This window comes from Selaginella moellendorffii, unplaced genomic scaffold (genome assembly GCF_000143415.4).
Source record: "Selaginella moellendorffii unplaced genomic scaffold, v1.0 SELMOscaffold_20, whole genome shotgun sequence".
In the NCBI taxonomy this organism is placed as follows: Eukaryota; Viridiplantae; Streptophyta; class Lycopodiopsida; order Selaginellales; family Selaginellaceae; genus Selaginella; species Selaginella moellendorffii.
Window position 1 is genome coordinate 755,096 of NW_003314281.1, and position 25,617 is coordinate 780,712.

At 45.9% G+C, this 25,617-nt stretch overlaps 11 protein-coding genes across 14 annotated transcripts; 5 read left to right on the plus strand and 6 right to left on the minus strand.

Annotated features, from left to right (window-relative positions):
• The first annotated feature begins 251 nt into the window (after positions 1-251).
• LOC9636519 lies at positions 252-2,751 on the plus strand. The gene is made up of 5 exons (XM_002972670.2): positions 252-1,790; positions 1,899-1,956; positions 2,005-2,088; positions 2,164-2,305; positions 2,356-2,751. Exons 1-5 carry the CDS (start codon positions 998-1,000, stop codon positions 2,686-2,688), a joined length of 1,410 nt encoding a protein of 469 aa, XP_002972716.2. The 5' UTR covers positions 252-997; the 3' UTR covers positions 2,689-2,751.
• Positions 2,752-2,968: 217 nt separating this feature from the next.
• On the plus strand, positions 2,969-3,705 carry LOC9636520 (late histone H2B.L4). The gene has a single exon (XM_002972671.3). The coding sequence runs from the start codon at positions 3,034-3,036 to the stop codon at positions 3,490-3,492; it is 459 nt and encodes a 152-aa protein (XP_002972717.2). The 5' UTR covers positions 2,969-3,033; the 3' UTR covers positions 3,493-3,705.
• A 135-nt stretch (positions 3,706-3,840) lies between these two features.
• LOC112347300 lies at positions 3,841-4,753 on the minus strand. 2 transcript variants are annotated; one of them, XM_024677997.1, is made up of 3 exons: positions 4,390-4,753; positions 4,104-4,341; positions 3,841-4,025 (listed from the first exon to the last, which is right to left on the minus strand). In XM_024677997.1, the coding sequence occupies exons 1-3, from the start codon at positions 4,693-4,695 to the stop codon at positions 3,883-3,885; spliced, it is 687 nt and encodes a 228-aa protein (XP_024533765.1). In that variant the 5' UTR covers positions 4,696-4,753; the 3' UTR covers positions 3,841-3,882. The 2 variants fall into 2 exon arrangements, with proteins under 2 accessions (XP_024533765.1, XP_024533764.1); XM_024677996.1 differs by having other exon boundaries at positions 4,104-4,753.
• An 81-nt stretch (positions 4,754-4,834) lies between these two features.
• Positions 4,835-7,720, minus strand: LOC9636521 (DEAD-box ATP-dependent RNA helicase 20). Of its 2 annotated transcripts, none has more exons than XM_024677993.1 (11): positions 7,631-7,720; positions 7,475-7,547; positions 7,172-7,410; positions 6,929-7,108; positions 6,712-6,873; positions 6,506-6,660; positions 6,351-6,443; positions 6,210-6,295; positions 5,916-6,142; positions 5,111-5,347; positions 4,835-5,038 (listed from the first exon to the last, which is right to left on the minus strand). In XM_024677993.1, the coding sequence occupies exons 2-11, from the start codon at positions 7,528-7,530 to the stop codon at positions 4,941-4,943; spliced, it is 1,533 nt and encodes a 510-aa protein (XP_024533761.1). In that variant the 5' UTR covers positions 7,531-7,547; positions 7,631-7,720; the 3' UTR covers positions 4,835-4,940. The 2 variants fall into 2 exon arrangements, with proteins under 2 accessions (XP_024533761.1, XP_024533762.1); XM_024677994.1 differs by having other exon boundaries at positions 7,624-7,711.
• A 35-nt stretch (positions 7,721-7,755) lies between these two features.
• On the minus strand, positions 7,756-8,849 carry LOC9637272 (ferredoxin-thioredoxin reductase catalytic chain, chloroplastic). Its single transcript, XM_002972886.2, has 6 exons — positions 8,691-8,849; positions 8,413-8,525; positions 8,265-8,314; positions 8,133-8,204; positions 7,992-8,052; positions 7,756-7,909 (listed from the first exon to the last, which is right to left on the minus strand). Exons 1-6 carry the CDS (start codon positions 8,794-8,796, stop codon positions 7,862-7,864), a joined length of 450 nt encoding a protein of 149 aa, XP_002972932.2. The 5' UTR covers positions 8,797-8,849; the 3' UTR covers positions 7,756-7,861.
• LOC9637273 (cyclin-C1-1) lies at positions 8,820-10,214 on the plus strand. The gene is made up of 9 exons (XM_002972672.2): positions 8,820-8,920; positions 8,980-9,086; positions 9,144-9,183; positions 9,301-9,345; positions 9,400-9,518; positions 9,576-9,693; positions 9,756-9,800; positions 9,856-10,003; positions 10,070-10,214. Exons 1-9 carry the CDS (start codon positions 8,889-8,891, stop codon positions 10,172-10,174), a joined length of 759 nt encoding a protein of 252 aa, XP_002972718.1. The 5' UTR covers positions 8,820-8,888; the 3' UTR covers positions 10,175-10,214.
• Positions 10,215-10,280: 66 nt separating this feature from the next.
• Positions 10,281-12,323, plus strand: LOC9636522 (protein SUPPRESSOR OF K(+) TRANSPORT GROWTH DEFECT 1). 2 transcript variants are annotated; one of them, XM_002972673.2, is made up of 8 exons: positions 10,281-10,890; positions 10,982-11,087; positions 11,151-11,349; positions 11,403-11,471; positions 11,537-11,611; positions 11,668-11,766; positions 11,826-11,990; positions 12,045-12,323. In XM_002972673.2, exons 1-8 carry the CDS (start codon positions 10,407-10,409, stop codon positions 12,168-12,170), a joined length of 1,323 nt encoding a protein of 440 aa, XP_002972719.1. In that variant the 5' UTR covers positions 10,281-10,406; the 3' UTR covers positions 12,171-12,323. The 2 variants fall into 2 exon arrangements, with proteins under 2 accessions (XP_002972719.1, XP_024533763.1); XM_024677995.1 differs by lacking the exon at positions 12,045-12,323 and having other exon boundaries at positions 11,668-11,779; positions 11,826-11,942.
• A 1,618-nt stretch (positions 12,324-13,941) lies between these two features.
• Positions 13,942-15,753, minus strand: LOC9636523 (E3 ubiquitin-protein ligase arih1). Its single transcript, XM_002972887.2, has 3 exons — positions 15,113-15,753; positions 14,302-15,044; positions 13,942-14,240 (listed from the first exon to the last, which is right to left on the minus strand). Exons 1-3 carry the CDS (start codon positions 15,713-15,715, stop codon positions 13,958-13,960), a joined length of 1,629 nt encoding a protein of 542 aa, XP_002972933.2. The 5' UTR covers positions 15,716-15,753; the 3' UTR covers positions 13,942-13,957.
• A 2,106-nt stretch (positions 15,754-17,859) lies between these two features.
• On the plus strand, positions 17,860-19,681 carry LOC9637274 (pentatricopeptide repeat-containing protein At2g13600). The gene has a single exon (XM_024677960.1). The coding sequence runs from the start codon at positions 17,956-17,958 to the stop codon at positions 19,672-19,674; it is 1,719 nt and encodes a 572-aa protein (XP_024533728.1). The 5' UTR covers positions 17,860-17,955; the 3' UTR covers positions 19,675-19,681.
• Positions 19,682-22,965: 3,284 nt separating this feature from the next.
• LOC9636524 (stress-response A/B barrel domain-containing protein HS1) lies at positions 22,966-23,494 on the minus strand. Its single transcript, XM_002972888.2, has 2 exons — positions 23,253-23,494; positions 22,966-23,202 (listed from the first exon to the last, which is right to left on the minus strand). The coding sequence occupies exons 1-2, from the start codon at positions 23,396-23,398 to the stop codon at positions 23,007-23,009; spliced, it is 342 nt and encodes a 113-aa protein (XP_002972934.1). The 5' UTR covers positions 23,399-23,494; the 3' UTR covers positions 22,966-23,006.
• On the minus strand, positions 23,479-25,376 carry LOC9637275. The gene is made up of 4 exons (XM_002972889.2): positions 25,222-25,376; positions 24,660-25,168; positions 23,850-24,592; positions 23,479-23,788 (listed from the first exon to the last, which is right to left on the minus strand). Exons 1-4 carry the CDS (start codon positions 25,334-25,336, stop codon positions 23,533-23,535), a joined length of 1,623 nt encoding a protein of 540 aa, XP_002972935.2. The 5' UTR covers positions 25,337-25,376; the 3' UTR covers positions 23,479-23,532.
• Positions 25,377-25,617: the final 241 nt, after the last annotated feature.

The following is a 25,617-nucleotide window of genomic DNA, read 5'->3' on the forward strand; positions in this document are numbered from 1 at the left end:
ATGTTGCTGATTCGATGGATTTAGATGATCGATCTAACGTCACAAAAGCGGTAGCCAAAAATTCAACATTGCGTGGAATCAAATATTTTCTTCCATCAGCTTTGATCGAGTCAATCAAACCGCTTTCCTTTCTGGAGGTTATTACATGTGGCAGGACAAAACAGGGATGACGTGGCGTACGACTACTGGCCGGAGGCTGACATGCTGTCCTTACACGTCACTAAAAGAATTGGAAGAAAAGAGAGAGAGAGAGAGAGAGTGTGTGTCACTGGTGGTGCGTGTGCGTGCTTTGTTCTTCTTTAGTTTTCTCTCTTGTTTCTCTCCAGCTCCAGCGCGAGAAGAGATGGGCGACGAATCAATCAATGCGAATGTTGATGTGTGTGGTGATTCAAGGCACTAGCGACTGGCATTGTGGCGTCCCCGTCAATCTGGAGCTCTGAGCAACGAGAGGGAAAGAGAGAAAGAAGAAGAAGAAGATAAAGGGGTTTCTTTCGGGTCACATTGTTTCTGCTTCTCCAGCACCATAGCGAGCGAGCGAGCGAGCGAGCGTTTTACAGTGATGGGTTCTCGCGCAGGAGCTGGATCCAGGTACCATTTTGGCAGCATTGGATTGGGTTTCCCGGGGATGGGAGATATGGAGTTCTAGAGCTCCATTTCTTCGAGATTTCGGCATAGGATAGCGGCTAGCTCGCTCGATCATAGATGAACAGGGGCAGGCATGGCTTCTTCCCAAAGCTTTCGAGGCAAGTTTGCTACTCCTCCATAGCATCATAGATTGGGGAGGCTTTGGATTCAAGGAAGGCGATGGATGAACAGCCAAGGCAGGATGGCTAAGCTAATCTCGATGGTGGCGCTCTAGATCTCGCCAGTCGCCTAGTTAGGTGGCGAGTTGTGGGTGATGATCTTGCAGTGCAAGCTAACCGATACCCCACAGAGAAAACGAAGAAGTTCGCGGTAGCTGGAACGTAGCAACAGGAAGAACACAAGAGAGAAGAGAATGTCTATGTCCACAGGAAGACCACTCCAGCAGCATCCAAGCAATGTGAGAGTGGTGAGGAGAAACCAGTGGAGCAAAGCTCTCAGCCCTGCGAAGAAGAAGAAGAATGGCGACGAGGAAAAGGAGGAGGAGGAGGAAAAGGAGAAGATCAAGCGGCCATCGCCGATTCTCAAGAAGGTTTCCAGCTTCGACACGATAGAAGTGAGCAGTAGTGACGATCAACACTGCAATGGTGGCGAAGGATTGGACTACCAGAGCCCGCTGAGAAAAGATGGGTTGATCATGGATCCGCCAACACCGATGTTCTTCAGCTTCACTTACGGCCTCTACTCCGACTCCACCACCAATTCCAGCTCGAATTCCCACGACAAAGAGGAAGCCATGGCCATCGCCAAGAACAGCACCATCGACGAGGAGTCCTCCAGCAGCTGTAGCAGCTGCGTGGAGGATCCTTCGCCGCCACCTTGGAAGTCACTGGCGGAGGTGGCGGCGGCGGACGAGAGCGCCAAGAAGAAGAAGAAGAAGAAGGTGACGTTTGCGGTGCCGGAGGCTGTTACGTTCGCGGAGAAGGAGATCGAGGCTCCTCCTCCGCCACCTTTGATCTTGAGCTCGCCGCGAGGGTCTCGAGCTCTGGGGAGCTCTTACAGTCCGATGAGGAGCCCGAGCTCGATCCATCCCGGGTGGAAGAAGCAAAGCTCGCCGAAGGCCGGGCGGGTGGCTCCCGAGGGATTGGTCGACTTGGCATCGGCCGCTCCAGATAAAAAACGCTGCTCGTGGATCACAACTCAGAGTGGTACGTAAGTTTCCGCGATTCTTTTTTTCGTTTCTTGTGCTCGTTCTTGCTTGCATTCATTCTAGCTTAGTTTTTTGCTACTGAAAAGAGCGTGTCTCGTGGCTACAGACCCGGCGTATGTCGAGTATCACGATTCCGAGTGGGGCGTTCCCGTCCACGATGATAAGTAAGCTCGTTTTCTTCTCTCATCAACTTGTTGATCTTCGTTTTTTAGGAAGCTATTCGAGCTTTTAGTGTTTGCTGGTGCGCAGGCCGAGCTAAGCTGGTCTGCACTACTGAGCAAGCGAGAGCACTACAGGTAAAGAAAAAGAAACGAGCTCGTTCTTCCTGCTAAAAAGAGTTTTTTTTTTTTTTTTTTTTTTGTGTTCTCTAGAGCTGCGTTCGCTGGATTCGATGCCGAGGTTGTGTCGAAGTTCGATGAGGCGAAGATCTCTTCCCTGTCTGCCGATCCGGAAATACTCCAGCACGAAGGGAAGATACGGCAAATCGTCGACAACGCAAAGTGCATAGTCGAGGTGAGACAAACAATTCCAAAGTTTCCATGTCGTGATTCATTCTCTTCCAGGTGGTGCAAGAGTTTGGATCTCTGGACAAGTTCGTGTGGAACTTCCTGAGCCACAAGCCGATTGTCAACCGGTACCGGACGCCGCAGCAAGTGCCAATCAAGTCGGCAAAGTCGGACTTGATGAGCCGGGATCTCATGAAGCGGGGCTTCCGTTTCGTCGGGCCAACCATCATGTACTCGTTTATGCAAGCCGCCGGGATGACGAACGATCACGTCCTCCACTGCTTCCGCCACCAGGAATGTATCGCAATCTCCTCCCCGCCATCGCCATCGCCATCGCAAGAACACAAACTCCCGAACGAGTCTTCCGCCGAGAAATCGCCACAATCCTAATACGAAACTAGCAAAACTACTATGATAGAGTGATCTTTATAAAGGGCATTTTTCTTCGCTGTAGCCAAGTTTCCTCGGAAGAGTAGCCACGTCGCAAGCTTAGAAAATTGACACGTGTATCCGACGTTGCACTTTTAACGGTCAAGATGACTTCGTCGCGGATCGATCCGCGCCATCGCCTTGGGCGTCGCTGATTGGTCCAGCTGCGCATTTATAATCTCCCCCAAGTTAGTTTGTTGTTGTGCTGGTTCTTCTTTCCCAGGGCGGCGGCATCCACAGTTCTTCGCACGATCGATCGCAAATCCTCTCGCGTTTTGATTGATCCTCTCCAGTTTCGTTTCCTACATGGCCAAGGATTCGTCGTCCGAGCAGAAGGCGAGCAAGGCGGCCAAGGGCGAGAAGCAGCCACCCAAGCTCAAGCCGGAGAAGAAGCCAGCGCTCAATCTCAAGGAGGGATCGGGGGCAGGAGGAGGAGGAGGAGGAGGCGGCGGCGGAGGATCGAGCAAGAAGAAGCGCGCCAAACGAAATGCTGAGAGCTACAAGACGTACATCTTCAAGGTGCTCAAGCAGGTCCATCCCGACACGGGGATCTCGTCCAAGGCCATGGGGATCATGGACTCTTTCATCAACGACATCTTTGAGAAGCTCGCGCAGGAGGCGTCGCGGCTGGCGCTCTACAACAAGAAGCCCACCGTCACCTCTCGCGAGATCCAGACCGGGGTGAGGTTGATTCTCCCGGGAGAGCTCGCCAAGCACGCCGTCTCCGAGGGGACCAAGGCCGTCACCAAGTACACGAGTTCTTGAGAGGATCAATCCTTTGCTCCTCTTCTCTTCTTTCTCTCGGCTATTTAGCGATCTAGCAATGGAAGGAAACAAAAGTTCTCTCTCTCTCTCTCTCTCTCTCTCTCTCTCTCTCTCCCCTCGTGCATCAAAGTGTACAGTAGGAAGAACTTGGAAATTCAATGATCTTACAATTCTTTCTTTCGATGATCTCTAGATCTTTTTCGAAAGATTCAATGATCTTACGATTCTTTGTTCATCTTAAGTTCGTTTGAAACGGAGAAGTTGGAACCAATGATCTTACAATTCTTTCTTTCGATAGTTTTTCGAAAGATTCAATGATCTTAATTCCTCCCCAAAAAATACACCTGATTGATGGAATGAATAATTCTTTTGGTTCTAAAATCAAGATTTTTACTGCTGCTTGAGGCTCTCGACACTGATCTCTGCCACTGGCTGCGATGATAGCGCGCTCCACACGGATCCAGCCGAGTATCTTACAATCTGGAAGATCTTCCGGACGAAGTTCCAAATCCCCCACGAAAACGTGAACCATCCTGCCCATCCAGCGCAAGTAAAAAACGAGTTTTTCTAAGATCCAAGAACAAAGATATACGAGAGTAGTGAAGTAGTACCGGCAGCCATGATCATCCCGCAGATGCTAAAGAATGTGAGGCTGGAGATGGTAACTCCGGCCGCCAGGAGCGCTCCAACATACACAGCCGTGAGGGACGTGAAGAAGGAAGCCATCAAAAACCCCACCAGCGAGATCGAGAGTATCAAGCTGATCATCATCGCATTTGCGGTCGCTGATACGAACACCACCACAAACGTTGCGAGCGCTACCAATGCCGCCAATCCAACCAGCCCAACCTGGAGAAAAAGATCATCATCGAAGAAAAGATTAAAGAGAGTACTCACAGCGCCAAGAAGGGCGATCTTGAGATGGCCGCTCTCTTGCATCCAGCGATGGAGATCCGCCATGGTTTGCCTAGCGGCAGTTTGGGCTCTGGGGCCTTTTTCGTAGGCCAGAGCTCGCATCCTTGCCAAGACGCTGTCCCTGCCCTGCTTGGATCCCGACACGAGCTCGCCCAAGTAATCGCGAGCGAGCGCCATGAATCCCGCGCATTCCTGCCGCTGCTGCTGCTGCTGAGCCGGCGGTGGATGATCCAGCGCCGCCACTCCATTCGCAGCATTCGCTCCTCCTCCGCCCCGCGCGACGGCCATCGCTCTTCCTCCCCCCAAAACAAGAGAAAGAACAAGAAAACTTAAAAAGCCCTAGCCGCCAGTTGGTACCCAGGACACGTGTCCGCCTGCCAAGGTGCCACGTAGATTCAAAGAAGATGCTTTGGCGGGAGGAAATGGATCTTTCTAAAATTCTATTTTGGAGAACTTTAGTTCAGTGCTGCAACACCAAAAATCTTTCCCACTTGGAGAAAACGAGTGTAAAAAAGCGCGAGCGCTAGCGCGATCTATCGACCCCAGGGACGATTGCTGCCTAGAGGAACAGCATTCGATCCAGATTGCGCGGGGCCCCTTCCAAATCCGCGGCCTCGATCACGAAAGCCAACTGCGAGAAAACGAGCAAAGTGAGCGAAGAGATCTAAGAAAACCAAAGACAAGCGAGCTAGAGCTTCCTTACCTCCTCCTCCAAATCCTCTGGAGCAATTCACCATCGACTGGAGCTCCGGGGTTATACGCTGCCCAGCCTCCGAGAGAATGGACACCAGCTCCCTGGCGTGCTTGGCGTTTGACACGGTGAAAAACGTGTACGCCGTTCCCTTTGCACCAGCTCGGCCTGTTCTTCCGATGCGATGCACGTAGTCCTCGCAAGAGCCAGGGAAGTCGTAGTTGATCACATATCTGATGTCCTTGACATCTGTTTGACAACAAAAGGCCACGAGTCAGTAACTTGGTAATGAGAAAAAATGGAGCAGAAAACGAGGAGCACAAGGCTAAACGAAACCTCCCCTCGCTCTGGGCACCGAAAGAAAAAGCTTGAGTTTTTTAGCGACGGAAGGAAAAGGAAAAACGAGTAAACTCTCTTCTTTACCGAAGCCGTCACCCATGATGAAACTCGACTAGGCTGTAGAATGTGTCCAGCTCTGGAAATGCGGACAGCAGCATGGCGGCGGAAGCTTGAACGTTTCATCCATCCCGAACACATCCCTCCGGCATGGCCGCCAAGCCACAATCGCGCCATCAGGAAACTGGTCCACAGCCCACCCATTCCTCATCAACTTATGGGTGACAGGAATTTTGCTGCATCCCAACACAAAGAAAAGAAAAGCAAAAAGAGCTTCTATGACTGTGCAACAGAGAGCTGTACCAGGTGAATCTTAAAACTAAAGAATGAGAAGGAACTAATGCAAAAACGGAAGACAGTAGAAAACAAGAAGAGAGCCCAGACATATCATGCAAGCAAATGACAATGAGGACCGACTTACCTAGGCCGCGAGCTGCAACGTCAGTTGCGGTCATGATCGGGCTCTTGCCGGTCTTAAACTCGGACAGAACCCAGTCGCGCTCTGCCTGGCTCTTGTCCCCGTGAATAGAGAGAGCTGGCCAGCCTTCCATTCGCAGCTGCTTAGTTACTTGATCACATCCGCGTTTCGTTTCCATGAATATGAGAATCTTTCCTCCATCCATGAACTCGTCCAGCAACTTGATCAGTCTGTAGACAAACGTCAGAGTATGTTCTTACTTTAGAAAGTGAAAGAAAAGAGAATTCCCATACTCACTTTTGATACTTCTCGTAGTCATTAACAACTTCAACATGCTGAGCGATAGAATGGTTCGCCTTTAGAGAGGAAGAGCCTATTGTCACCTGCAAGAAAGAGAGAAAAGACGTTGAAGACCGAGAGATTTTTAACAATATAAACCTTGTAGGGATCATGCAAAAATTGATTAGCCAGCTGCTCGACATCTTTAGGCCATGTTGCGCTCCAGTAGAGCGTCTGGCGGTCTGGCCTAATCTGCAACAGTGAAAGAAACAAAACTTAATCTCGTCACACAATGGCATAGCATACTCTCGTACCTGTCCAACTATCTTTCTGATTTGAGGCTCAAAGCCCATGTCCAGCATTCTATCAGCTTCATCCAGCACCAAATATGTCACCCTCCGAAGGTTAGTATGTCGGCCTTCAAGCATGTCGATGAGGCGTCCCGGGGTAGCTATGACAATTTCGACCCCTGCAAGTAGATGCATTCAGTCTCTCCTTGTGAATCATCTCTTTTCCCTACCTCTTTGCAAGTCACGAATCTGAGGTCCCTTTGGAGCTCCACCATAAATGCAAGTGCTTTTGATCTTTGACGAGGAACCAAACTTAGCAGACTCTTGTTGAATTTGAACAGCCAACTCCCGTGTAGGAGCTAGCACCAGCACAATGGGACCGTCGCCGGGTGCTAAGAATTCCAAACCAGAAAATAAACAAAGAGTCCAACGCTTTATAGAACTTACCAAGATAAGGCTGTGCATTTACATGGACGATTGCAGGTAGAAGGTATGCAAGAGTTTTCCCAGATCCCGTTTCTGCAAGTCCTACTAGATCCCTCCCTTTCAAAGCCATGGGCCATCCTTGAGCTTGAATGGCGGTGGGCTCCTTGAAACCGGCTTTGAGAACTTCCTGGAGAACATAGTCTGGAAAACATCCACATAAGATCAATCAAAACCTTGTCCTCGATAGAAGAAACCTTCGCCTACCTGGAAATGAAGCCTCGGCAAAACTCCGGACAGGCTTTGGGACATTTCTACCCTGGACGGTGATGTCCTTTCGCCTCCGAAAATCCACAACCTCGTCATCCGTCAGCGCTGCCACAGATGGATGCTCGATGTAAAAGTTCTTCTCGAACGGGGACAAATTGTCGAACTGCTCTTTCGGGAGGACCATGGAATCGAAATCCTTCTTCCGGCTTCCACCGCCATAGCTGCTTCCAAAATCACTGCGAGAAAACAACAATGAGAGAAATGAGCCCGATGATGAGCACCCAGGGTTATTTCCAGTACCTTTTCCGGTCTCGGTACGAGGATGGATCACTGTAGCGGCCATCGTAGCGACTCATGCTGTTCTAATCCGAGACTGCTAGACGCAAAGGATTCCAATCAAGGGGGCCGAAATTTCCAGAAATCGACGCTGCGAGCGCTGCAACACGAACCTCTCACCTCGATTCACTACGCGCTGCAGCGCTGCCGGGAAGGAAGAAATCGATCGAAGCCGCGTTCTCTCCACACAGAGACGTTAGCCCTAGAATGGGACCGACCTATGTTTCTCTTTCACGATTGCGTGAGACGGTATAATCTTTGGCGTCCAGTGCCGTACCGGAATCTAATTATAAAATATTCGCATGTACGGCATCGTTTATGAGACTGACACTACATTCATGCGTGATATGATCATCCGAGGCTCGCCGTGAGGTCCTTGATTTCGTCCGCAGAGATCGTCTAGAGTTTGGAAGATCGAAACATATCGTTAGTTCGTGGCGATCGATTGGAAATACTTTTTTTTTTTCTCTGGAAATCTTACTTGGTCTTTGCCAGCAAAATCGTTCTCTGGAGTGAGGAAGAGCATGCAGTGACATTCCTTCCTGTAAAGCAAATCGTTTGCGAGTGAAGATGAAAAGAAAGAAAAAACCAAGATCACGAAGAAAAGAAAGAAGGATCCAACCTTTCCCTCATGGGAACGCAAGGGCAGTTCCAAAATCCTTGTGACGCTTCCGCGGGTTTGTCATCGTAATGCCTGCCATAGAAGCATCCAGAGTGAATTCACGAAGCTCTAGAGTGAAGAATATGATTCTACCGGCAAGGACACAGCGGAGCTCCCAAGGTGTCTTTGTGCTCCGCTAGACCCTGTAACTCCCAGTGTCATTGAAAATTCGAGAGCAAAGGAGCTAGAGCTGGAATCCACTACAAACAGAAGAGAAGAAGAAAACACAGAGAGAACAAACCTTGATCACCACAGAAGTGACGCTCTTGTCCGCGCAAAAGTAAGTCCCAGATCGTCTAGCGTACTGCTCCGAGAATTTGCGCATATTCTCGATGCTCTTGGAGGAAGGCTCCGCTAGAAAAAACACATTTAGAAGCAGTAGAAAACGAAGCACTGGAAGCGAGAAAGCATCGCATTCGAATCAATCCATGCAGAGCAAGGCCAGGAATCACGGCATCGGCGAGCATCGCCTACATTCTCAAACAATCCGCGAGAAATCGAAACAAAGAACGCACTCACAGGACGCCCGCACGACATGGATCCTCCGCCGAGGTGTGGACGATGGATTGACGAAGGCGCCGCCGAGATTTCTCGAGGTTGTCGCGATGGAGGCCATTGCCGCCATAGCCAGCCACAGAAAAATAGGGCGGACAAACAATTAGTTCTCTCGCTCGGGATTTTTCTTTACCCTAATGCTTGGCGAGGAGGCGGCGGCGCATGGCAGCGAATTTCTGGACGTCGTCTCACTGGTATGAATCGCGATCGCCATCGCCGTGCTGCCGCATTGCTGAATTGTGGTTTCCCGCAGCAAGAGGCTGCTTGAGCAGGAGGAGATTTCAGTGGTTTCTAACGACGATCGCGACCGTGGCCTCACGCAGGAGGATGTGAAGATCATCAAGATCTACTTCTCTTCTTGTGAGTTTCGTGAGTTCCAAAGAAGCGTATAACATTTTTGCTTCATTAACTGGGCAGACATAAAGAAATTGGCACAGCGTGCAAAAGTTCGCCAACGGTAGCTTCTCTCTTCTTTTTTTTTTTTTAATTTCTTCGTTCTAGCTAGCTCCCTGAATCTTTCTTCGTTTTCTCTTTGGATCATTTCGGACTGACTTTGGGATTTTGATCAATGCAGTGTTGTGGCGACAGCGATCGCATATTTCCGACGGGTTTACACCAGGTAACTCTACTGAAGAATTCTTCTTTTGGTGTGCTTACGAAACTTGTTTTACAGGAAAAGCTTTTCAGAGTATGATCCTCGGCTTGTGGCACCGACATGCCTGTACCTCGCTTCAAAAGCCGAAGAGAGTACCGTTCAAGCCAAGCTTCTCATATTCTACATGAAACAAATCGGTACCTGGCATTCTTTCGTTCAGCAGCTTCACTGACTTTCACTTCCTTGAAATGCAGGGTCAGATGAGAATGGCTTTCGCTACGACATCAAAGACATCCTGGAAATGGAAATGAAGCTCCTGGAGGCGCTAGATTACTACTTAGTTATCTATCATCCTTACAGGCCGCTTGTCCAGTAAGTCTTGCTTTTTAGAGCTTCCTAGATCTTCTGTTCTGGATGATTGATTATACTTTCAGGCTGCTGCGAGACGCTGGCCTGTCGGACATGATCGAGATGTGCTGGTAACACTTTGCGTCTCGTTTCTAAGCTGTCAATCACGCCGTGCTTGCCTTGCAGGTCCATAGTGAACGATTCGTATGGAACCGATCTCATACTGATGCATCCACCGTACATGATCGCTCTGGCGTGCATCTACATCTCGTGCGTGATCAACGAGCGGGACAATCGCCTCTGGTTCGAGGAGTCGAGGGTGGACATGACCGTGGTGAGTGACGAGACTCTTTTGCGCGTTCTTGTTCGTCTTTTAACTCCTGGATCTGCCGTGCTCCAGATCAAGAACATAGCAATGCAAATATTTGACTTCTACGATAACTATAGGCTTGGGTTTGAGGACCGAATTGGCGCAATCTTACTCAAGCTTTCCCAGAAATCATAACTATATAAACGTTTGATTGGTTTAAACGTAAGTCTTTATATATTAGGTCTAGTAGGGTCTGGTCAAATTTGGACATTGTGGAATATTCTTAGATGCGATTAGGGCTTGCGAGGGTGAGAGTGAAGAGAATTGGCTATGGCGATATTTTGGATCTAGATTAGGTCAAGGCGCGCGCGAGAGAGAGCGCGGCCGCGCGGGGCGCTGGGCCGGGAAGAAAGGGGGATTTTCAGCCATGTACAGCAATTTCAAGGAGCAGGCGATCGAGTATGTGAAGCAGGCAGTGGTGGAGGACAATGCGGGCAACTACGCCAAGGCCTTCCCGCTCTACATGAACGCGCTCGAGTACTTCAAGACCCATCTCAAGTACGAGAAGAACCCTAAGATCAAGGAGGCCATCACGCAGAAATTCACAGAGTACCTGCGGCGCGCCGAGGAGATCCGGGCCGTGATCGACGACGGCGGGCCGGGCGGCGGCGGCGCGGCGCCCAATGGCGGCGATGCCGGGCTCGCGACCAAGGCCAAGTCGTCCAAGAAAGGGGGCGAGGATGGGGATGGGGAGGATCCCGAGCAGGCCAAGCTCCGATCGGGCCTCAATTCCGCGATAATCCGGGAGAAGCCGGATGTCAAGTGGAGCGATGTGGCTGGATTGGAGAGCGCCAAGCAGGCTTTGCAAGAGGCGGTCATACTGCCCGTTAAGTTCCCCCAGTTCTTCACAGGTTAGTGAATAGTCTACTTGGTAGCGATGTTCTCTTTCTTTCTTTCTTTTTTCCGAAGAGGAAGTAACCTTCCTTTCTCTTTGCTTTGCAGGGAAGCGACGACCATGGCGTGCTTTTCTCCTCTATGGCCCTCCGGGAACTGGAAAGTCTTATCTCGCCAAAGCCGTGGCCACGGAGGCCGACTCCACCTTTTACAGGTATGTGTGATCCAGTCTTTCTTATCCGCGTAGTTCATGACTGTGATCAATTGGTGACAACAGTATTTCTTCGTCAGATCTCGTTTCCAAGTGGATGGGGGAGAGCGAGAAGCTCGTAGCCAACCTCTTCCAAATGGCCAGAGACAGTGCGCCCTCCATCATCTTTATCGACGAGATTGATTCGCTGTGTGGACAACGCGGTGAAGGCAACGAGAGCGAGGCGTCGAGACGAATCAAAACGGAGCTTCTCGTCCAGATGCAGGTAGCAAAAGAGCTTCTTTTCTTTGGTTTACAGCTTGCTGAGAAAACTCACAGGGCGTTGGAAACAACGATCAAAAAGTTCTCGTTCTCGCGGCAACAAACACTCCATATTCTTTGGATCATGTGAGTAGAATTTGGATTTTGTGCGATAGAGCTTTCCATCCTTGTCACTTAAATCACGCTCGCAGGCTGTTCGCAGGCGATTTGATAAGCGCATTTACATTCCTCTACCCGACTTGAAAGCAAGGCAACATATGTTCAAGGTTAGAGAGGCGATATGCCAGTTCCGCGTGACAGGATTTCTTTTTTCTTGTGGCAGGTTCATCTAGGAGACACGCCGAGCAACTTGTCGGAACGCGACTTTGAGGACCTTGCAAAGAGAACGGAGGGGTTCTCGGGCTCGGACATCGCAGTTTGTGTGAGCATTGATGGTAATCCTTGTTCCAGCACTTTCTCATCTAGACGATGTTTGGACAGGTTAAGGATGTCCTGTTTGAGCCGGTCCGGAAGACGCAAGACGCGATGCACTTCAAGAGATTGAAAACCAAAGAAGGAGAGTTCCTGGTGCCTTGCGCTCCACTGACACCGGGTGCCATCCAGACGACGATGCAAGAGCTTGCCACCAAGGGGCTCGCAGCTCAGGTAACCTTCATTGTTTCCTCCTCTTCAAGTTCTAAAAGCTGGGTGCTGTTACAGATTTTGCCACCTCCAATCAGCAAGGCAGACTTTGACAAGGTGCTGGCCAGACAGAGACCAACGGTGAGCAAAGACGACCTTGAAATACATGAGAAGTTTACGAAGGAGTTTGGGGAGGAAGGATGATTCGTCGCCCTTGTGCGTGGTCTCTTATATGAATCCATAAGATTTACTCTCTGACGTCTCCTTGGTTTGTCCCGTTCGTTCCCATGCGATTAGAAATTGACTGTATTCTTTTGCAAGTATGTTCGAAGTCACAAATTGAGCAGTTTTGTGGCATTAAAGAGCTTTTATTTGTTGATGAAACTATTGGTGAAAGTTATAGGACACTCCCACAAGCGTCGAGAGCACTGATGAAACAAGCCTCGTCCAGTGTAAATCCCTCCAGGTCCATGCAAACGAAAACTCGAAACCCTTCCTTGCCATGCCCGCTCTGGACATATGCGACCAGCAGAGCAGTCCACAGAACAACGTCTTTGCTTTCAGCACTGTCAAAATCTCTCTTGCCCGATCAAACTCTCTCGATCTACTGTACATGTTTAGCAGCGAAGTTGCCACCATCAGGTTTGATTCGTATCCACTTTGAGCAGCAAAACTGTGAATCAGTCGACCAACCGTTAGATCTCCAGCGTCACCGCAAGCTTCCAACACGCTCACAAAGTTAGTGTCGTCGGGCTTGACACCTTCGACGCTCATGAGCTGGAACAGCCGGATTGCCAAATTGGAATGCCCGTTCTGGGCATATGCAACCATCATGGCATTCCATGTCACCTCGTTTTTGGTCCGCATCGCATCAAACACAGCCTTGGCCTCTTATCTCCACATTTTCCATACATGTCGATTTAGTATTTAGGAATTTCAAATCCAAGTATACATGTTTAATGCTTCAAAATACTCAAGTTTGGTTTTGTATCAAAATGATGATGGCCTGATTGTTGGCCTTTTAGATCATGCTTGAAAACTGGACCATATCTTTCTGATAGATCACCTAATGGTCAATAATAATTAAATGTGTATAATCATAAATAAAGTTGTGTTTATTTATGGAATATGTCAAATTTTTAAGAGTATTTAGTTTGTGTTAGATTTTTTTTTCAATTTTACATATATGAAAATTGTATTAATATTTTTATCTAGTACCAAAAAATATATTTCTTTCTTGTGCATCCTAGAGAACAGATGAATTAAATATTTCTAATAATTTAATAGTTCTTTTATTAATACTTGGAGACTTTCCTGTATATGAAGATTAATATAAATCCATGTCTTGAATAACCTTAGTGTTTTACTAAAAATATATTCCGTCAATCCTATAAAATATAGTTTTACTCTACATTGTACAATATTTTGGTTAAATATATTGGAGTGTAAGGAATAATCCTAGAATATCCAGGTATATTCTAGGATATTTCTCAATCAAACGGTTGTGATTTTCCCGTATAAGTTCCATTCACTGTTATTATCTGCTAACTCCCAACGACGCTAACTTTGTGAGCATAGTCAAAGTGGATATATTCAATGTTAACTTGATGTCAAGTTTTTGGTTTGCTTAAGCAAACCTATAGGGGGACTGGATGGTATTGGATATACCTAGAATATTCTTGGATATTTTAGGATATTTTACCATCTAACGGTTGTTATTCACTTAGATTAATCTTGTATTTATAATTTATAAACATGTTTATAATTTATAAACTTTCTTAAACCTTTTCTAGTATATTCTTTTTTATTCTACCATCTAATGGTTGGTATGCAATAAAATTAATCTTGTATATATAAATTACAAACATGCTTATAATTATAAACTTTATTTGATCAATTGGATTAATAAGTAATAATAACACTAGTATTAAGCAAACCAAGCATTGCTGCAACGCGTAGCAATTTATTCATATTAGAAATTAAATATTGAATTAGTTTATTGCTAACCTGGAAACAAACACATGAACAAGCTCGGGAATACCGTGAGCAAACCTGCAGTTGACTCCATTACGACAGTGCCCCTTGGCGAAGTATCTACAGAGCCGCGTCTTGTAGAATGGGTCGTGAAGATCCATTTCGTCACTGGCGCTTCCATCGTCCGAGAAATCTTCTTCCTCTCTAATAATGTAGTGTTCGTCCCAAAGCTTACAGGTGCACATTTGTATCTTATTCCGGTACTCCATGCCACAAGTATAACAAAACTCGTAGCCACACCTATAGCACCAGAACACCAAGTATCGTACACAAGAAAAAGAACGAGGCAGAAAAACCATACCTGCAAGTCATGTGGTAGCACCCTTCCAAGAGCTCAATCATCCACCTACACTTCTTGCACTGCCTCCACTTCTGGTTCTCCGCGAGCCTGTAGAGCTTTGCGTCCGCGGCATCTTTTAAGTCGAGAGGCAGCCGCTGGTATCCAGCACAAGTCGAGAATGTATGCCAGGGAACTCGGCAGTCGAGGCAGAAGTACCTTTGGCAAGCTCCACACAACTTCCGGGGCTTGGGGTCGAGGAAAGTCCTTCTATCCATTAAGTCCGAGCAGTTTGGATACGGGCAGTAGACTCTCTGCGCGTCAGGGATGCGCTCCTCCTCTATCTTCTTCATGAAAACTTTGAGAGCCGCCTCGGACAGCAGCTTCTTGCACTCGCCCTCGGTGAACTTCTTCGTGCACTCGACTTGCGGGCAAGCCACCGGGAAAGTCCGCCCGGTTGTCACTGTAGCCTCGACGTGCTGCTTCACGCACGATGAGCAAAACTTGTGAGAGCACTCGGTGAGAGTGTAAATGTCCGCATCCTGGACGTCCTCGAGGCAAATGACGCAGTGAAACATGGACCTGCTGCTGGAAGCCGTGTTTTGCCTCTGGCTGATCGAGACCGACTTCGCTACATTGTCTGCTGGCCAGTTCTCTCCGTGGAGCGCAAGGTTGATATCAAACGACTCGAAACTATCGATGAGCCCGATTGCCTTGTCATACTCGGCCATCATAGCCTTTGTAGAGACCCTCCAATATCCCTTGATCTAGGAAATAAAAAGAAACGAAGCGTTTGAATCAGGAAAGTTGGCGAAAGAAGAGAAGAACAACCAACCTGGTTATGGAGAGGGCCAGAGTCCGTGTAAGCAATGATCTTGCGAGCTCCCATGGACTGAGCCGACTTGAGAACGTCAACGAGAGCATAGTACTGCGCGACGTTCTTCCCGGTGGGAGTTGCGACGTATCTCTTGAGCTGGAGGAGCTCGTTTCCACTGGAATCCCTGATCGATCCACCAAGAGCGGCACCAACAATCACACCACCCTCGGACACCGAGTAGCCTTTGAAATAAACCCGGAAGAACGTCCCCGTGATCCCCGACTGGAAAGGCCGCTCGTACAAGTCACCGTTCTCCTCCCACTCCCTCTCGTCCATCTCATCGATCTCGCGAGCCATGGCGTCGTCGTGGAGCAGCTGGTCCGCGCTCTCGTTCAGCTCTTTGAGCAGCTTGGCCGCTATCTCGCGATCCTTCTCCTGCTTCTGGAGCGCCTCCAGCTCCATCTCCTGGACGCGAATTGCCAGCGCCGCGTCGTCCTCCACGCCCAGGAGTTTGTTCCTCCATCCAGCTAGGCCGAGCAAGCAACGAGAAACCATCCGCCCAAACACAAACAGAAGCAAGCAATGGAGGACAACTACAACGAGCGCATCGCCCACCGACATTTGGAATGCAAGATCGGAGTCGGAGGCGCTAGGCGCGACCGCCATCGCCATTCTTTGCTAGGATTCTTCACTGCCAGGTGGTATTCCACTAGTTTCACTTTTCCTGAACAGTTTAAAACAAGCCAAAGTATATATTTCTATTGGTCCTTTGTTCATATTGAAAATTTAATATACGAAAATCAAACTAATTACACCATCTAGTGCAAGATAGAAAGTTTTAAATATAAACTGTTTCTAGAATATTTGTGTGAAACTTTGGAGTATGAGTAATTATAAGGTTTTACTAGTTAGTAAGTTCTTTAAAATATAAAATATTGGAATTTAGAGCACAATAATATAAGAAAAATTCAAATGGTATTTTTAAACTTTAAACAGCTTTTTCCACCATTCTATAAAGTTTATTAATTTTCTTGTTTTACTTGGTGTTATAGTGGTGTTTTATATGAAGGCATGGATCAAAGTTACTCTAATACTTGTTTAGAGAGTGTAAGATGTCATTTGATATTATTTGACATGTCATCAGTAATTACCATGACTTGGTCAAAATTTGATTACAGTTTTATAAGAAAGTGTAGAGTTGTTGTAGAAATTTATAACTTCATCAAAGGGTTAATCACCAATATAGGATGTGGACTTTGTAGGGATTCTTGGTTTTGGTCTGTCTTTTTGTTTTAAAATCCAAGGAGCTTTAGGAATTGCAAGAAGAGTATGATTCTATAGAAAATAAACTTGATAATTTTTCTAGTACCAAATAGTAGTGGTGATCTTTGGAAGCTAGCTGAGTGAGTATAGTGGCAAGTTATTTTTATGGATTTAGTGTACTATTCAACAAAACCAAATTGCCAACTTAGGAAAGCTTTTGCAGATTCTTCATCAAATCTATGCTTTCTTTACTATGAATTGTTTCATATATTAAAAAGCTTGATGTTAACTTTTATTCATCATTTTAAGTTGAATGAGCCTTAATTGCAAGTCCTTCTTATCACTTAGTTCATATTTTATGTGTGGTTTTGTAAACTTATAATGATATAGTAACCATTTTGTCCCAATTTTTCTTTTTTTCAACAATCAATTTTTCTAGAATATTGCACAATACACTATTTATTCTTTCCACCAACCAATTAGCTTCTGAATAGTATGATATTGACTTTGATATTTAATCAATAGCTTCCTCATTAGTGTTTTAAATACTTCATTGAATAAATATGAGTTTTGGTCAATAACAAAATGAAGCCAAACAAAGGTAAATGCTATTTTAGCATAACATGAAAATATAAATACTCGATCAACTACTGAACTTGGGATCAAAGTCAAATGCAAAACAAGAACATATACATTTAACAAGAAGTTATATAATGCCTCAAGTTGGTCAGTTATATCTAATCTACTCATTATCCTTACTATACATTTTGAACCCCTAGCAAATCCATCAATAAACCTTTAATAATAACTTGCAAGTTCTACAAACCACAATATCTTTCTTATGTTTATTAGAGTGAGCATTTAGTATTGTGGTTGCCACAAACAAAAGAGGTGAGACTTCTTACGAGTGTTATCATGATGCAGCTGCAAAATATGGTTGGCCAAAATGATATGAGGAGATTGTGCACATGACTTTAATCTGATAGGGATGGTGTGGTTTCTTTTATGTGAGACACATCAGATGGATAATCAGGTGGTTAAGATTAGAAGAATTATTTTTATGATGTCTGCAGATCATCAAAAGTTGTTTATATTACAAAGGGAATTGCAAATGGAGAAAGGCAGGATCCTTTTAATGGCAGATCCATGGCGCATATACAGTATTCAAGAGGTTTTCTATCCAATTTTGAAAGACAAATTCGCTGCTCAAGCATGTTGCAGCTTGGAACCTACATACTGTGAGAACTGCCACAGCAAACCAAGGATGCCAGCCGAGTATTTCAGCCACAAGAGCGTCTGCAAGCATATATATATATATAATCATCTTTGCACAAAAATTTATGCAAGCTCGTAGAAACCTTAACGAGGAAGGATTGACCATTGCCTGTTTGAGAATTTGCCACCACAGCTAAATTGTCAAAAGGTTTGAATTGACTTTCACTGCAAGGGTACTACAGCTGTGTAACATTGCATTTGCAGTAAGATCCATCAGAAGCATTGGCTTCTAAGTATTCTATTCAAGAGTAGCAACCCCTGCATGCCCTACTAGATTAAAAATATTAAATCAAAACTCTTAATTCAAAAGGGGTAACCGTTGGATGCTATCGAGGAATAACCTTGTGGATGTTTGTCATGAGAAAACTGAGAGAAGATCATATGAAGCTTTGCTCAGTCAGTGCAAGTCGATCACAACAGGCAGGAAACTCCACCAAAGCCTTCTGGAGGCAGGATATCTTTCTCAATCCGATTCATTCTTTGCCAACCTTCTCATACGCATGTACGGAAGGTGCAACAGCATCAGCGATGCTAAAAACATCTTCGATTCAATCTCTAAGAGGAGCGTTTTCTCCTGGACTATCATGCTTGCCGCATATGCCCAGAATGGGCATATCCGCGAGGCGAGAGATATCTTTGACAAAATGCCCTCGACACTCAAGAATGTTGTTTCATGGAACTCAATGATTTCTGCATACTCTCAAGCTGGGAATTCTAAAGAAGCCTTTTGCATATTCAAGCTCATGGATCAGGAAGGGATTCGACCAAATGAAATTACTCTGATTAGCATTCTGGATGGATTCTCCAGTTGCAATGCCTTAGAACAAGGCAAGAGTGTTCACAAGAGCATTGATTCCACTTTCATTCTTTGTGACGTTCGAGTGGGAACTGCGCTGGTCGACATGTATGGAAAATGTGGAGATATTGGAGAGGCCAAGGCTATGTTTGATGCGATGCGGACCAAAAACGAGGTGACATGGAATGCCATGATGGCTGCATATGCCCAGAACGGGCATTCCAACTTGGCAATCCGGCTGTTCCAGCTCATGAGCGTCGAAGGTGTCAAGCCCGACGACGCTAACTTTGTGAGCGTGTTGGAAGCTTGTGGTGACGCTGGAGATCTAACGGTTGGTCGACTGATTCACAGTTTTGCTACTCAAAGTGGATACGAATCAAACCTAATGGTGGCAACTTCGCTGCTAAACATGTACAGTAGATCGAGAGAGTTTGATCGGGCAAGAGAGATTTTTGACAGTGCTGAAAGCAAAGACGTTGTTTTGTGGACTGCTCTGCTGGTCGCATATGTCCAGAGCGGGCATGGCAAGGAAGGTTTTCGAGTTTTCGTTTGCATGGACCTGGAGGGATTTACACTGGACGAGGCTTGTTTCATCAGTGCTCTCGACGCTTGTGGGAGTGTCCTCGCTGTGAACGAAGGAAAACTCGTTCACGCGAGCTTGCTAAGTGACTATAAATATTATCTTAGCACCAAGATCCAAAATGCGCTGGTTCACATGTATGGACAGTGTGGTCATCTCAGAGAAGCGAGAAAGATCTTCGAGGACATGAGATCAAGGGATAAAGTGTCGTGGAATGGGATTCTCACGGCCTATGCCCGCCACGGGCAGATCCACGACACTCTCGACTTGTTCTTGAGAATGAACCTCGAGGGCATACCACCCAATGCAATAACTTTCACAAACGTTCTCTCTGCTTGCAGCCATGCAGGCAAGCTCTCCAAAGCGATGTTTTTCTTGGCTTCCATGCAAGGCGACCATGGAGTTTGCCTCGAGAAAGACCACTACGCGTGCGCCGTCGATCTGCTCGGACGGCTGGGACAGCTCCACGAGGCAGAGGCTTTGACGGACGGGATCTCCAGTGGCATTGGATGGATGGCGTACCTGAGCGCTTGCAAAGCTCACGGGAATGTCGAGGCGGCAGCGAGAGCTGCTGATAGAGTTCTCAAGCTGGATCCAGAGAACTCGGCACCTTACGTCTTGTTCTCGAGCACCCAGGGAGCTAGTAAAAATCTGGAAAGCTTTTAGATTGAAATACTTTGGTCCTAGCTTAGCAATGACAAACAACCTTAGGAAGAAACAGACGTGCTTCAGTGCGCCCTTGGGATTTTCCTGCGCCATAGCTCCCTCTCTACTGGAACCTGGCCTTGGACTCTCTCCTAGAACACTATTTTTCTCCCGTGAAACAAAATATAAAAGCTTTTACCGGCGAGCAAACCTGCAGTTGAGTCCATGACGACAGTGCCAGAACGGGTTCTCGATGTCACTATCGCTTTCATCGTCCAATAATTCTTCTTCCTCTTGCGGTCGTCCCAGAGGTTGCAAGTGCACATTTGTATCTTATGCCACAGAAGAAAACGCAGAAAAAATCAAGGCAGAAAAAGTTAATTCCATTAGAATATCCTAGTATACACTAAAAAACTTTAAACAAAAAAACAAATGTATAAAACTTAAATGTAATCATTTTGTCTTCTTCATAAAAGATAACTTAAATTGGAAGTATAAATTACTTTATTTATTTAATAACCTTAAATACTTAGAATATATGGATATGAGAAAGATATTACTCTTCTAAGCTGTTACTTTTTCCTTTTATTAAGTTCATGCTTTGGTATGCAGTTATTTCGAGAAAATCCAAATTCTATATTACCTCGAAAGTTTATTTTAGATCTTATTTTGAAAGAAATAAAAAGAATACCTGGTAATCAACCATATTATAGAGAGATGGTTTTAGCAAACATTTTAAAAATTAATAATAGACTATTAGAGGTATCTATCAGATGTGGTCATCTGGATGGTCCATGGTATTCAAATATGATGTGTAATATATTTCCATCTTGGGGTGTAATGCAACCCGGATTAAGTTTGCGTTATAACTTTGAGAGATTATATAGATTATTGGCTGCTCAAGACATTAGTAATTATGGTACAGTAGAAATAACACAAGGAAATAAGCTATTCAATTAGTAATGAGGAATTTCAAATCCAAGAGTACATGTTTAATGTTTCAGAATACTCAAGTTTGGTTTTGTATCAAAATGATGATGGTTATTCTGTTGGCTTTTTAGATCATGCTTGAAAACTGGACCATATCTTTCTGAAATATCAACATTAAAAACCAATAGAATGCTTATATCACCTAATGGTCAATATTATCTTGTTATGCAAGATGATTGTAATCTTGTACTTTATAAAGGAATAACTCATACTCCAAACTATGCTATATGGGCAACTAAATCATCTAAGCCAAGAGGATGGTCTTGTTACCTTACATTTCATATGAATGGTAACTTGGTTATTTATACATCTATAAATGGAGCATTATGGAATTCAGGTGTGAGATGTAATGGATATTGTTGGCTAACATTAATGATATGTCTTGAAATACAGGACAAGTCGCTATAAATGATTATCAAGCTCAAGTTTGCATATGGAGTTCTAAAATGTAGCAATGATAGGTTTTAGTTTTAATTGTTTTTTTTTTATCTTCAATAGTGCCGGTTTGTATTTTCAATTTTACTATATATGAAAATTATATTAGTATCTGATCTAGTAACGAAAAATATATTTCTTTCTTGTGCATCTTAGACCGTAGATATTTTTAATAATCTAATAGTTATTTTATTAATACTTGGAGACTTTCCCAAGATTGATATAATACTCTTATTATCTACCCTATAAAATATATTTTTGCCTTTGTACAATATATTCTGGTCATTTTATGAATAATAATATGACAATGAATACTCTAACGATTAGGGAGTGAACCTTAGGCTAACCTCCTCAAACTAAGTGCAGAAAACCTTTATCAAATTACTTTAAGAGGCCTTAAAGTTGATGTAGGAAGCATAACTTCTAAGCTTCATCATAAAAAAAATCAATCTTCATTTGTACTCACAAGGGTTGTGAGCTTAACAACTTTCCTATGACTCTAACCAACAATTGACATTTTAGTTATCAGAAGATATTGTGACGATTTCCATCCCACAATATCACAAGGGATGTAATGAATATTATTAAGATATCCAAGTGTCTTATAGGATATTTTCAATCAAACAGATGTGATCTTCCTATATTATATACTTTCTTTAATTCTTTTATAATCTAGAACTCCATTTACACGTATTATTTCTTATTTAAAATTAGATGACTAGAAAAGATAATTCTACTGTTTTACTTGCACATTATTCTCTTTGCTTAAGCAAACCTGTAGCAGGTAGTGAATATACCTAAAATATACTTGACTATTCTAGAATATTCTACCATCTACTGGTTGTTATTCATTTAGATTATTTATAATTTATAAACTTTCCTAAACACTTTATTCTAGTATATTCTACCATCTAATAGTTGATTAATATTGTGTTTATAAATTATAAACATGTTTATAATTATAAACTTCCATTTAATCAATTAGATTAATAAATAGAAATAACACTAGTATTAAGAAAACCAAGCATTGCAATTCCAATATATATTTGATCATAGATTTCTGGTGGTAAGAATTCATAATAAACAATGATTTTCTACTTTAGTGATTAATCTTTCATTTGAACTTATTGGCCTTAAACATGTCAAGGAATAGTGTCCAAGAGGAAAGGAGTATGACGCTTGCACCAGGCATATCCGCTACCTCCCAACGACGCTAACTTTGCGAGCATAGTAGAACCCTAATGTAGGCATTTGGCCGAGGTAAGAATCAGATGAGAATAAAAAAGAAAAAAACCGAAGTTTTGGGGACTGCTTTGTTGGTCGCATATGGAAAGGTTTCGAGTTTTCGTTTGCATGGATCTGGAGGGATTTACACTGGACGATGCTTGTTTCGTCAGTGCTCTCGACGCTTGTGGAGTGTCTCCGCTGTGAGCGAAGGAAAACTCGTTCACGCAAGCTTGCTATAGATCGTGTCTCAGTACCAGGATCCAAAATGCGTTGCTACCAGTGTGGTCGTCTCAGCGAGAAACGAAGACTTCCGATCGGATACAGAGTCGTGGAATACGGCCTATGCTCACCAAGACTTGTTCTTGAGAATGACCCTCGACGGCATACCAGCGTTCTCTCGGCTTGCAGCCATGCAGGCAAGCTCTCCAGAGCGATGTTTTTCTTGGCTTCCATGCAAGGCGACCATGGAGTTTGCCTCGAGAAAGACCACTACGCGTGTGCCGTGGGACAGCTCCACGAGGGAGAGGCTCTGATGGACATGGATGGCATACCTGAGCGCTTGCAAAGCTCACGGGAATGTCAAGGCGGCGCCGATAGAGGTCTCAAGCTGGATCCAGAGAACTCGGCACCTTACGTCTTGTTCTCGAGCACCCAGGGAGCTAGGAAAAACTTGGAAAGCTTTTAGATTCAACAGCTTTGGTTCAGCTGCGATGACAAACAACCTTTGGGTGGAAATCCAAAACGATCACCTTGTCCAGAGCCGGAAGGAGCTTATTTGCGTAGGCCGTGTGCGCGGGATGGACAAGGTACGCATCTCGCCCCTCCGGAGACTCGAAAGTGGAGGTGAAAACATGAGTGAAATCCTGGTGGAGGTTCTCCACGCTCACATCGGTGCCCCTGTCACAGAAAGAGGTTGGATGAGAAGGAAAAGAAAGGAAGATACATACCACTCAAAGCCTTTCATCGCTTCAATCGACTGTGGAAGCGCCTCGTAACCAGCAATCAGAGATGCAACCTCTTCTTCCGAGATCTCGGGCTTGAATCTCGCCAGCAATACGTGCTTCAGTCCGCTCTTGGGATTTTCCTGCGCCATAGAATGCCTTTCCTCTCCACTAAGCTCCGAGATCTAAAAACCTGGCCTTGAGAGTCCCTCCTAAATCTAAAAACCTGGCCTTGACTCGCTCCTAGAACTCTATTCTTCTCCCGGAAAAAAAAAGTATAAAGATTCTATCTCAGCTCGTGATTACCGTGAGCAAACCTGCAGTTGACTCCATGACGACAGTGCCCGTTGGCGAAGTATCTACAGAGCTGCGTCTTGTAGAACGGGTCGCGAAGATCCATTTCGACGTCACTGCCACTTCCATCGTCCGAGAACTCTTCTTCCTCTCTAATAATGTAGCGGTCGTCCCAGAGGTTGCAGGTGCACATTTGTATCTTATTCCGGTACTCCATGCCACAGGTATAACAAAACTCGCAGCCACACCTATAGCACCAGAACACCGAGTATCATTCACAAGAAAAAGAACGAGGCAGAAAAATCATACCTGCAAGTCATGTGGTAGCACCCTTCCAAGAGCTCAATCATCCGCCTACACTGCTTGCACTGCCTCCAGTTCTGGTTCTCCGCGAGCCTGTAGAGCTTTGCGTCTGCGGCGTCTTTTAAGTCGAGAGGCAGTCGCTGGTATCCAGCACAAGTCGAGAATGTATGCCAGGGAACTCGGCAGTCGAGGCAGAAGTATCTGTGGCAAGCTCCACACAACTTCCGGGGCTTGGGGTCGAGGAAAGTCCTTCTATCCATTAAGTCCGAGCAGTTTGGATACGGGCAGTAGACTCTCTGCGCGTCAGGGATGCGCTCCTCCTCTATCTTCTTCATGAAAACTTTGAGAGCCGCCTCGGACAGCAGCTTCTTGCACTCGCCCTCGGTGAACTTCTTCGTGCACTCGACTTGCGGGCAAGCCACCGGGAAAGTCCGCCCGGTTGTCACTGTAGCCTCGACGTGCTGCTTCACGCACGATGAGCAAAACTTGTGCGAACACTCGGTGAGAGTGTAAATGTCCGCATCCTGGACGTCCTCGAGGCAAATGACGCAGTGAAACATGGACCTGCTGCTGGAAGCCGTGTTTTGCCTCTGGCTGATCGAGACCGACTTTGCTAGATTGTCTGCTGGCCAGTTCTCTCCGTGGAGCGCAAGGTTGATATCAAACGAGTCGAAACTATCGATGAGCCCGATTGCCTTGTCATACTCGGCCATCATAGCCTTTGTAGAGACCCTCCAATATCCCTTGATCTAGGAAAGAAAAAGAAACGAAGCGTCTGAATCAGGAAAGTTGGCGAAAGAAAAGAAGGACCCCAACCTGGTTATTGAGAGGGCGAGAGTCCGTATAAGCAATGATCTTGCGAGCTCCCATGGACTGAGCCGACTTGAGAACGTCAACGAGAGCATAGTACTGCGCGACGTTCTTCCCGGTGGGAGTTGCGACGTATCTCTTGAGCTGGAGGAGCTCGTTTCCACTGGAATCCATGATCGATCCACCAAGAGCGGCACCGACGATCACACCACCCTCGGAAACCGAGTAGCCTTTGAAAAAAACCCGGAAGAACGTCCCCGTGATCCCCGACTGGAAAGGCCGCTCGTACAAGTCACCGTTCTCCTCCCACTCCCTCTCGTCCATCTCATCGATCTCGCGAGCCATTGTCTCGTCGTGGAGCAGCTGGTCCGCGCTCTCGTTGAGCGCTTTGAGCAGCTTGGCCGCTTTGCCGCGATCCTCCTCCTGCTTCTGGAGCGCCTCCAGCTCCATCTCCTGGACGCGAATTGCCAGCGCCGCGTCGCCCTCCACGCCCAGGAGCTTGCTCCTCCATCCAGCTAGAAACGAGAAACCAGTATCACCATCTGCCAAAATCCGGTCGTCTTCTCACCTTTTCCGCGATCATCCAGCGTGTCAATGCCCATCGATGCCGCCAGCGCCTCGTTCATCTGCATTTGGAAGGCGAGATCGGAGTCGGAGGCGCTGGGCGCCACCGCCATCGCCATTCTCTTTTCTAGGGTTCTTCACTGCCAAGTAAGAAAAAAGAAAGAAAGAAAATGTGAAGAGCCCTAACTGATGGGCGATCCTCCCCTATCCAGGCCAGGGCCACATCAATCCACTGCTCCAGCTCTTCCTGGCGCTGGCGTCCACGATGGGATTCCGCGTCACATTCGTCAGCACCAGGAAGAATCACGGCGCCATTGTGCTGTCGCCAGAGGATCGCGGCATCGGCATCCACCTCGCCACGATTCCAGATGAGATGTTGCCGGAGCGAAGCAAGCAGGAC

What these genes read in the sequence shown, in the direction of transcription:
- LOC9636519 (XM_002972670.2), top strand. Translation starts at nt 998, where the DNA reads ATGTCTATGTCCACAGGAAGACCACTCCAGCAGCATCCAAGCAATGTG. An exon ending in GTGGATCACAACTCAGAGTG is followed by an intron (nt 1,791 to 1,898) that starts GTACGTAAGTTT and finishes TCGTGGCTACAG; the next exon opens with ACCCGGCGTATGTCGAGTAT. An exon ending in ACGCAAAGTGCATAGTCGAG is followed by an intron (nt 2,306 to 2,355) that starts GTGAGACAAACA and finishes ATTCTCTTCCAG; the next exon opens with GTGGTGCAAGAGTTTGGATC.
- LOC9636520 (XM_002972671.3), top strand. Translation starts at nt 3,034, where the DNA reads ATGGCCAAGGATTCGTCGTCCGAGCAGAAGGCGAGCAAGGCGGCCAAG.
- LOC112347300 (XM_024677996.1), bottom strand. Translation starts at nt 4,695, where the DNA reads ATGGCCGTCGCGCGGGGCGGAGGAGGAGCGAATGCTGCGAATGGAGTG. An exon ending in CGGGATGATCATGGCTGCCG is followed by an intron (nt 4,026 to 4,103) that starts GTACTACTTCAC and finishes CTGGATGGGCAG; the next exon opens with GATGGTTCACGTTTTCGTGG.
- LOC9636521 (XM_024677993.1), bottom strand. Translation starts at nt 7,530, where the DNA reads ATGAGTCGCTACGATGGCCGCTACAGTGATCCATCCTCGTACCGAGAC. An exon ending in GATTCGTGACTTGCAAAGAG is followed by an intron (nt 6,661 to 6,711) that starts GTAGGGAAAAGA and finishes ATCTACTTGCAG; the next exon opens with GGGTCGAAATTGTCATAGCT. An exon ending in TTTTGCATGATCCCTACAAG is followed by an intron (nt 6,296 to 6,350) that starts GTTTATATTGTT and finishes TCTTTCTTGCAG; the next exon opens with GTGACAATAGGCTCTTCCTC.
- LOC9637272 (XM_002972886.2), bottom strand. Translation starts at nt 8,796, where the DNA reads ATGGCGGCAATGGCCTCCATCGCGACAACCTCGAGAAATCTCGGCGGC. An exon ending in TCACTTCTGTGGTGATCAAG is followed by an intron (nt 8,315 to 8,412) that starts GTTTGTTCTCTC and finishes TGGGAGTTACAG; the next exon opens with GGTCTAGCGGAGCACAAAGA. An exon ending in TGCGTTCCCATGAGGGAAAG is followed by an intron (nt 8,053 to 8,132) that starts GTTGGATCCTTC and finishes TTTGCTTTACAG; the next exon opens with GAAGGAATGTCACTGCATGC.
- LOC9637273 (XM_002972672.2), top strand. Translation starts at nt 8,889, where the DNA reads ATGGCAGCGAATTTCTGGACGTCGTCTCACTG. An exon ending in TTCCGACGGGTTTACACCAG is followed by an intron (nt 9,346 to 9,399) that starts GTAACTCTACTG and finishes CTTGTTTTACAG; the next exon opens with GAAAAGCTTTTCAGAGTATG. An exon ending in GACATGATCGAGATGTGCTG is followed by an intron (nt 9,801 to 9,855) that starts GTAACACTTTGC and finishes CTTGCCTTGCAG; the next exon opens with GTCCATAGTGAACGATTCGT.
- LOC9636522 (XM_002972673.2), top strand. Translation starts at nt 10,407, where the DNA reads ATGTACAGCAATTTCAAGGAGCAGGCGATCGAGTATGTGAAGCAGGCA. An exon ending in GCCGACTCCACCTTTTACAG is followed by an intron (nt 11,088 to 11,150) that starts GTATGTGTGATC and finishes TGGTGACAACAG; the next exon opens with TATTTCTTCGTCAGATCTCG. An exon ending in CTCCATATTCTTTGGATCAT is followed by an intron (nt 11,472 to 11,536) that starts GTGAGTAGAATT and finishes TCACGCTCGCAG; the next exon opens with GCTGTTCGCAGGCGATTTGA.
- LOC9636523 (XM_002972887.2), bottom strand. Translation starts at nt 15,715, where the DNA reads ATGTCGGTGGGCGATGCGCTCGTTGTAGTTGTCCTCCATTGCTTGCTT. An exon ending in CTGGCCCTCTCCATAACCAG is followed by an intron (nt 15,045 to 15,112) that starts GTTGGTTGTTCT and finishes TTTATTTCCTAG; the next exon opens with ATCAAGGGATATTGGAGGGT. An exon ending in TGCTACCACATGACTTGCAG is followed by an intron (nt 14,241 to 14,301) that starts GTATGGTTTTTC and finishes CTGGTGCTATAG; the next exon opens with GTGTGGCTACGAGTTTTGTT.
- LOC9637274 (XM_024677960.1), top strand. Translation starts at nt 17,956, where the DNA reads ATGCTATCGAGGAATAACCTTGTGGATGTTTGTCATGAGAAAACTGAG.
- LOC9636524 (XM_002972888.2), bottom strand. Translation starts at nt 23,398, where the DNA reads ATGGCGCAGGAAAATCCCAAGAGCGGACTGAAGCACGTATTGCTGGCG. An exon ending in GCGATGAAAGGCTTTGAGTG is followed by an intron (nt 23,203 to 23,252) that starts GTATGTATCTTC and finishes TTTCTGTGACAG; the next exon opens with GGGCACCGATGTGAGCGTGG.
- LOC9637275 (XM_002972889.2), bottom strand. Translation starts at nt 25,336, where the DNA reads ATGGCGATGGCGGTGGCGCCCAGCGCCTCCGACTCCGATCTCGCCTTC. An exon ending in CTCGCCCTCTCAATAACCAG is followed by an intron (nt 24,593 to 24,659) that starts GTTGGGGTCCTT and finishes TTTCTTTCCTAG; the next exon opens with ATCAAGGGATATTGGAGGGT. An exon ending in TGCTACCACATGACTTGCAG is followed by an intron (nt 23,789 to 23,849) that starts GTATGATTTTTC and finishes CTGGTGCTATAG; the next exon opens with GTGTGGCTGCGAGTTTTGTT.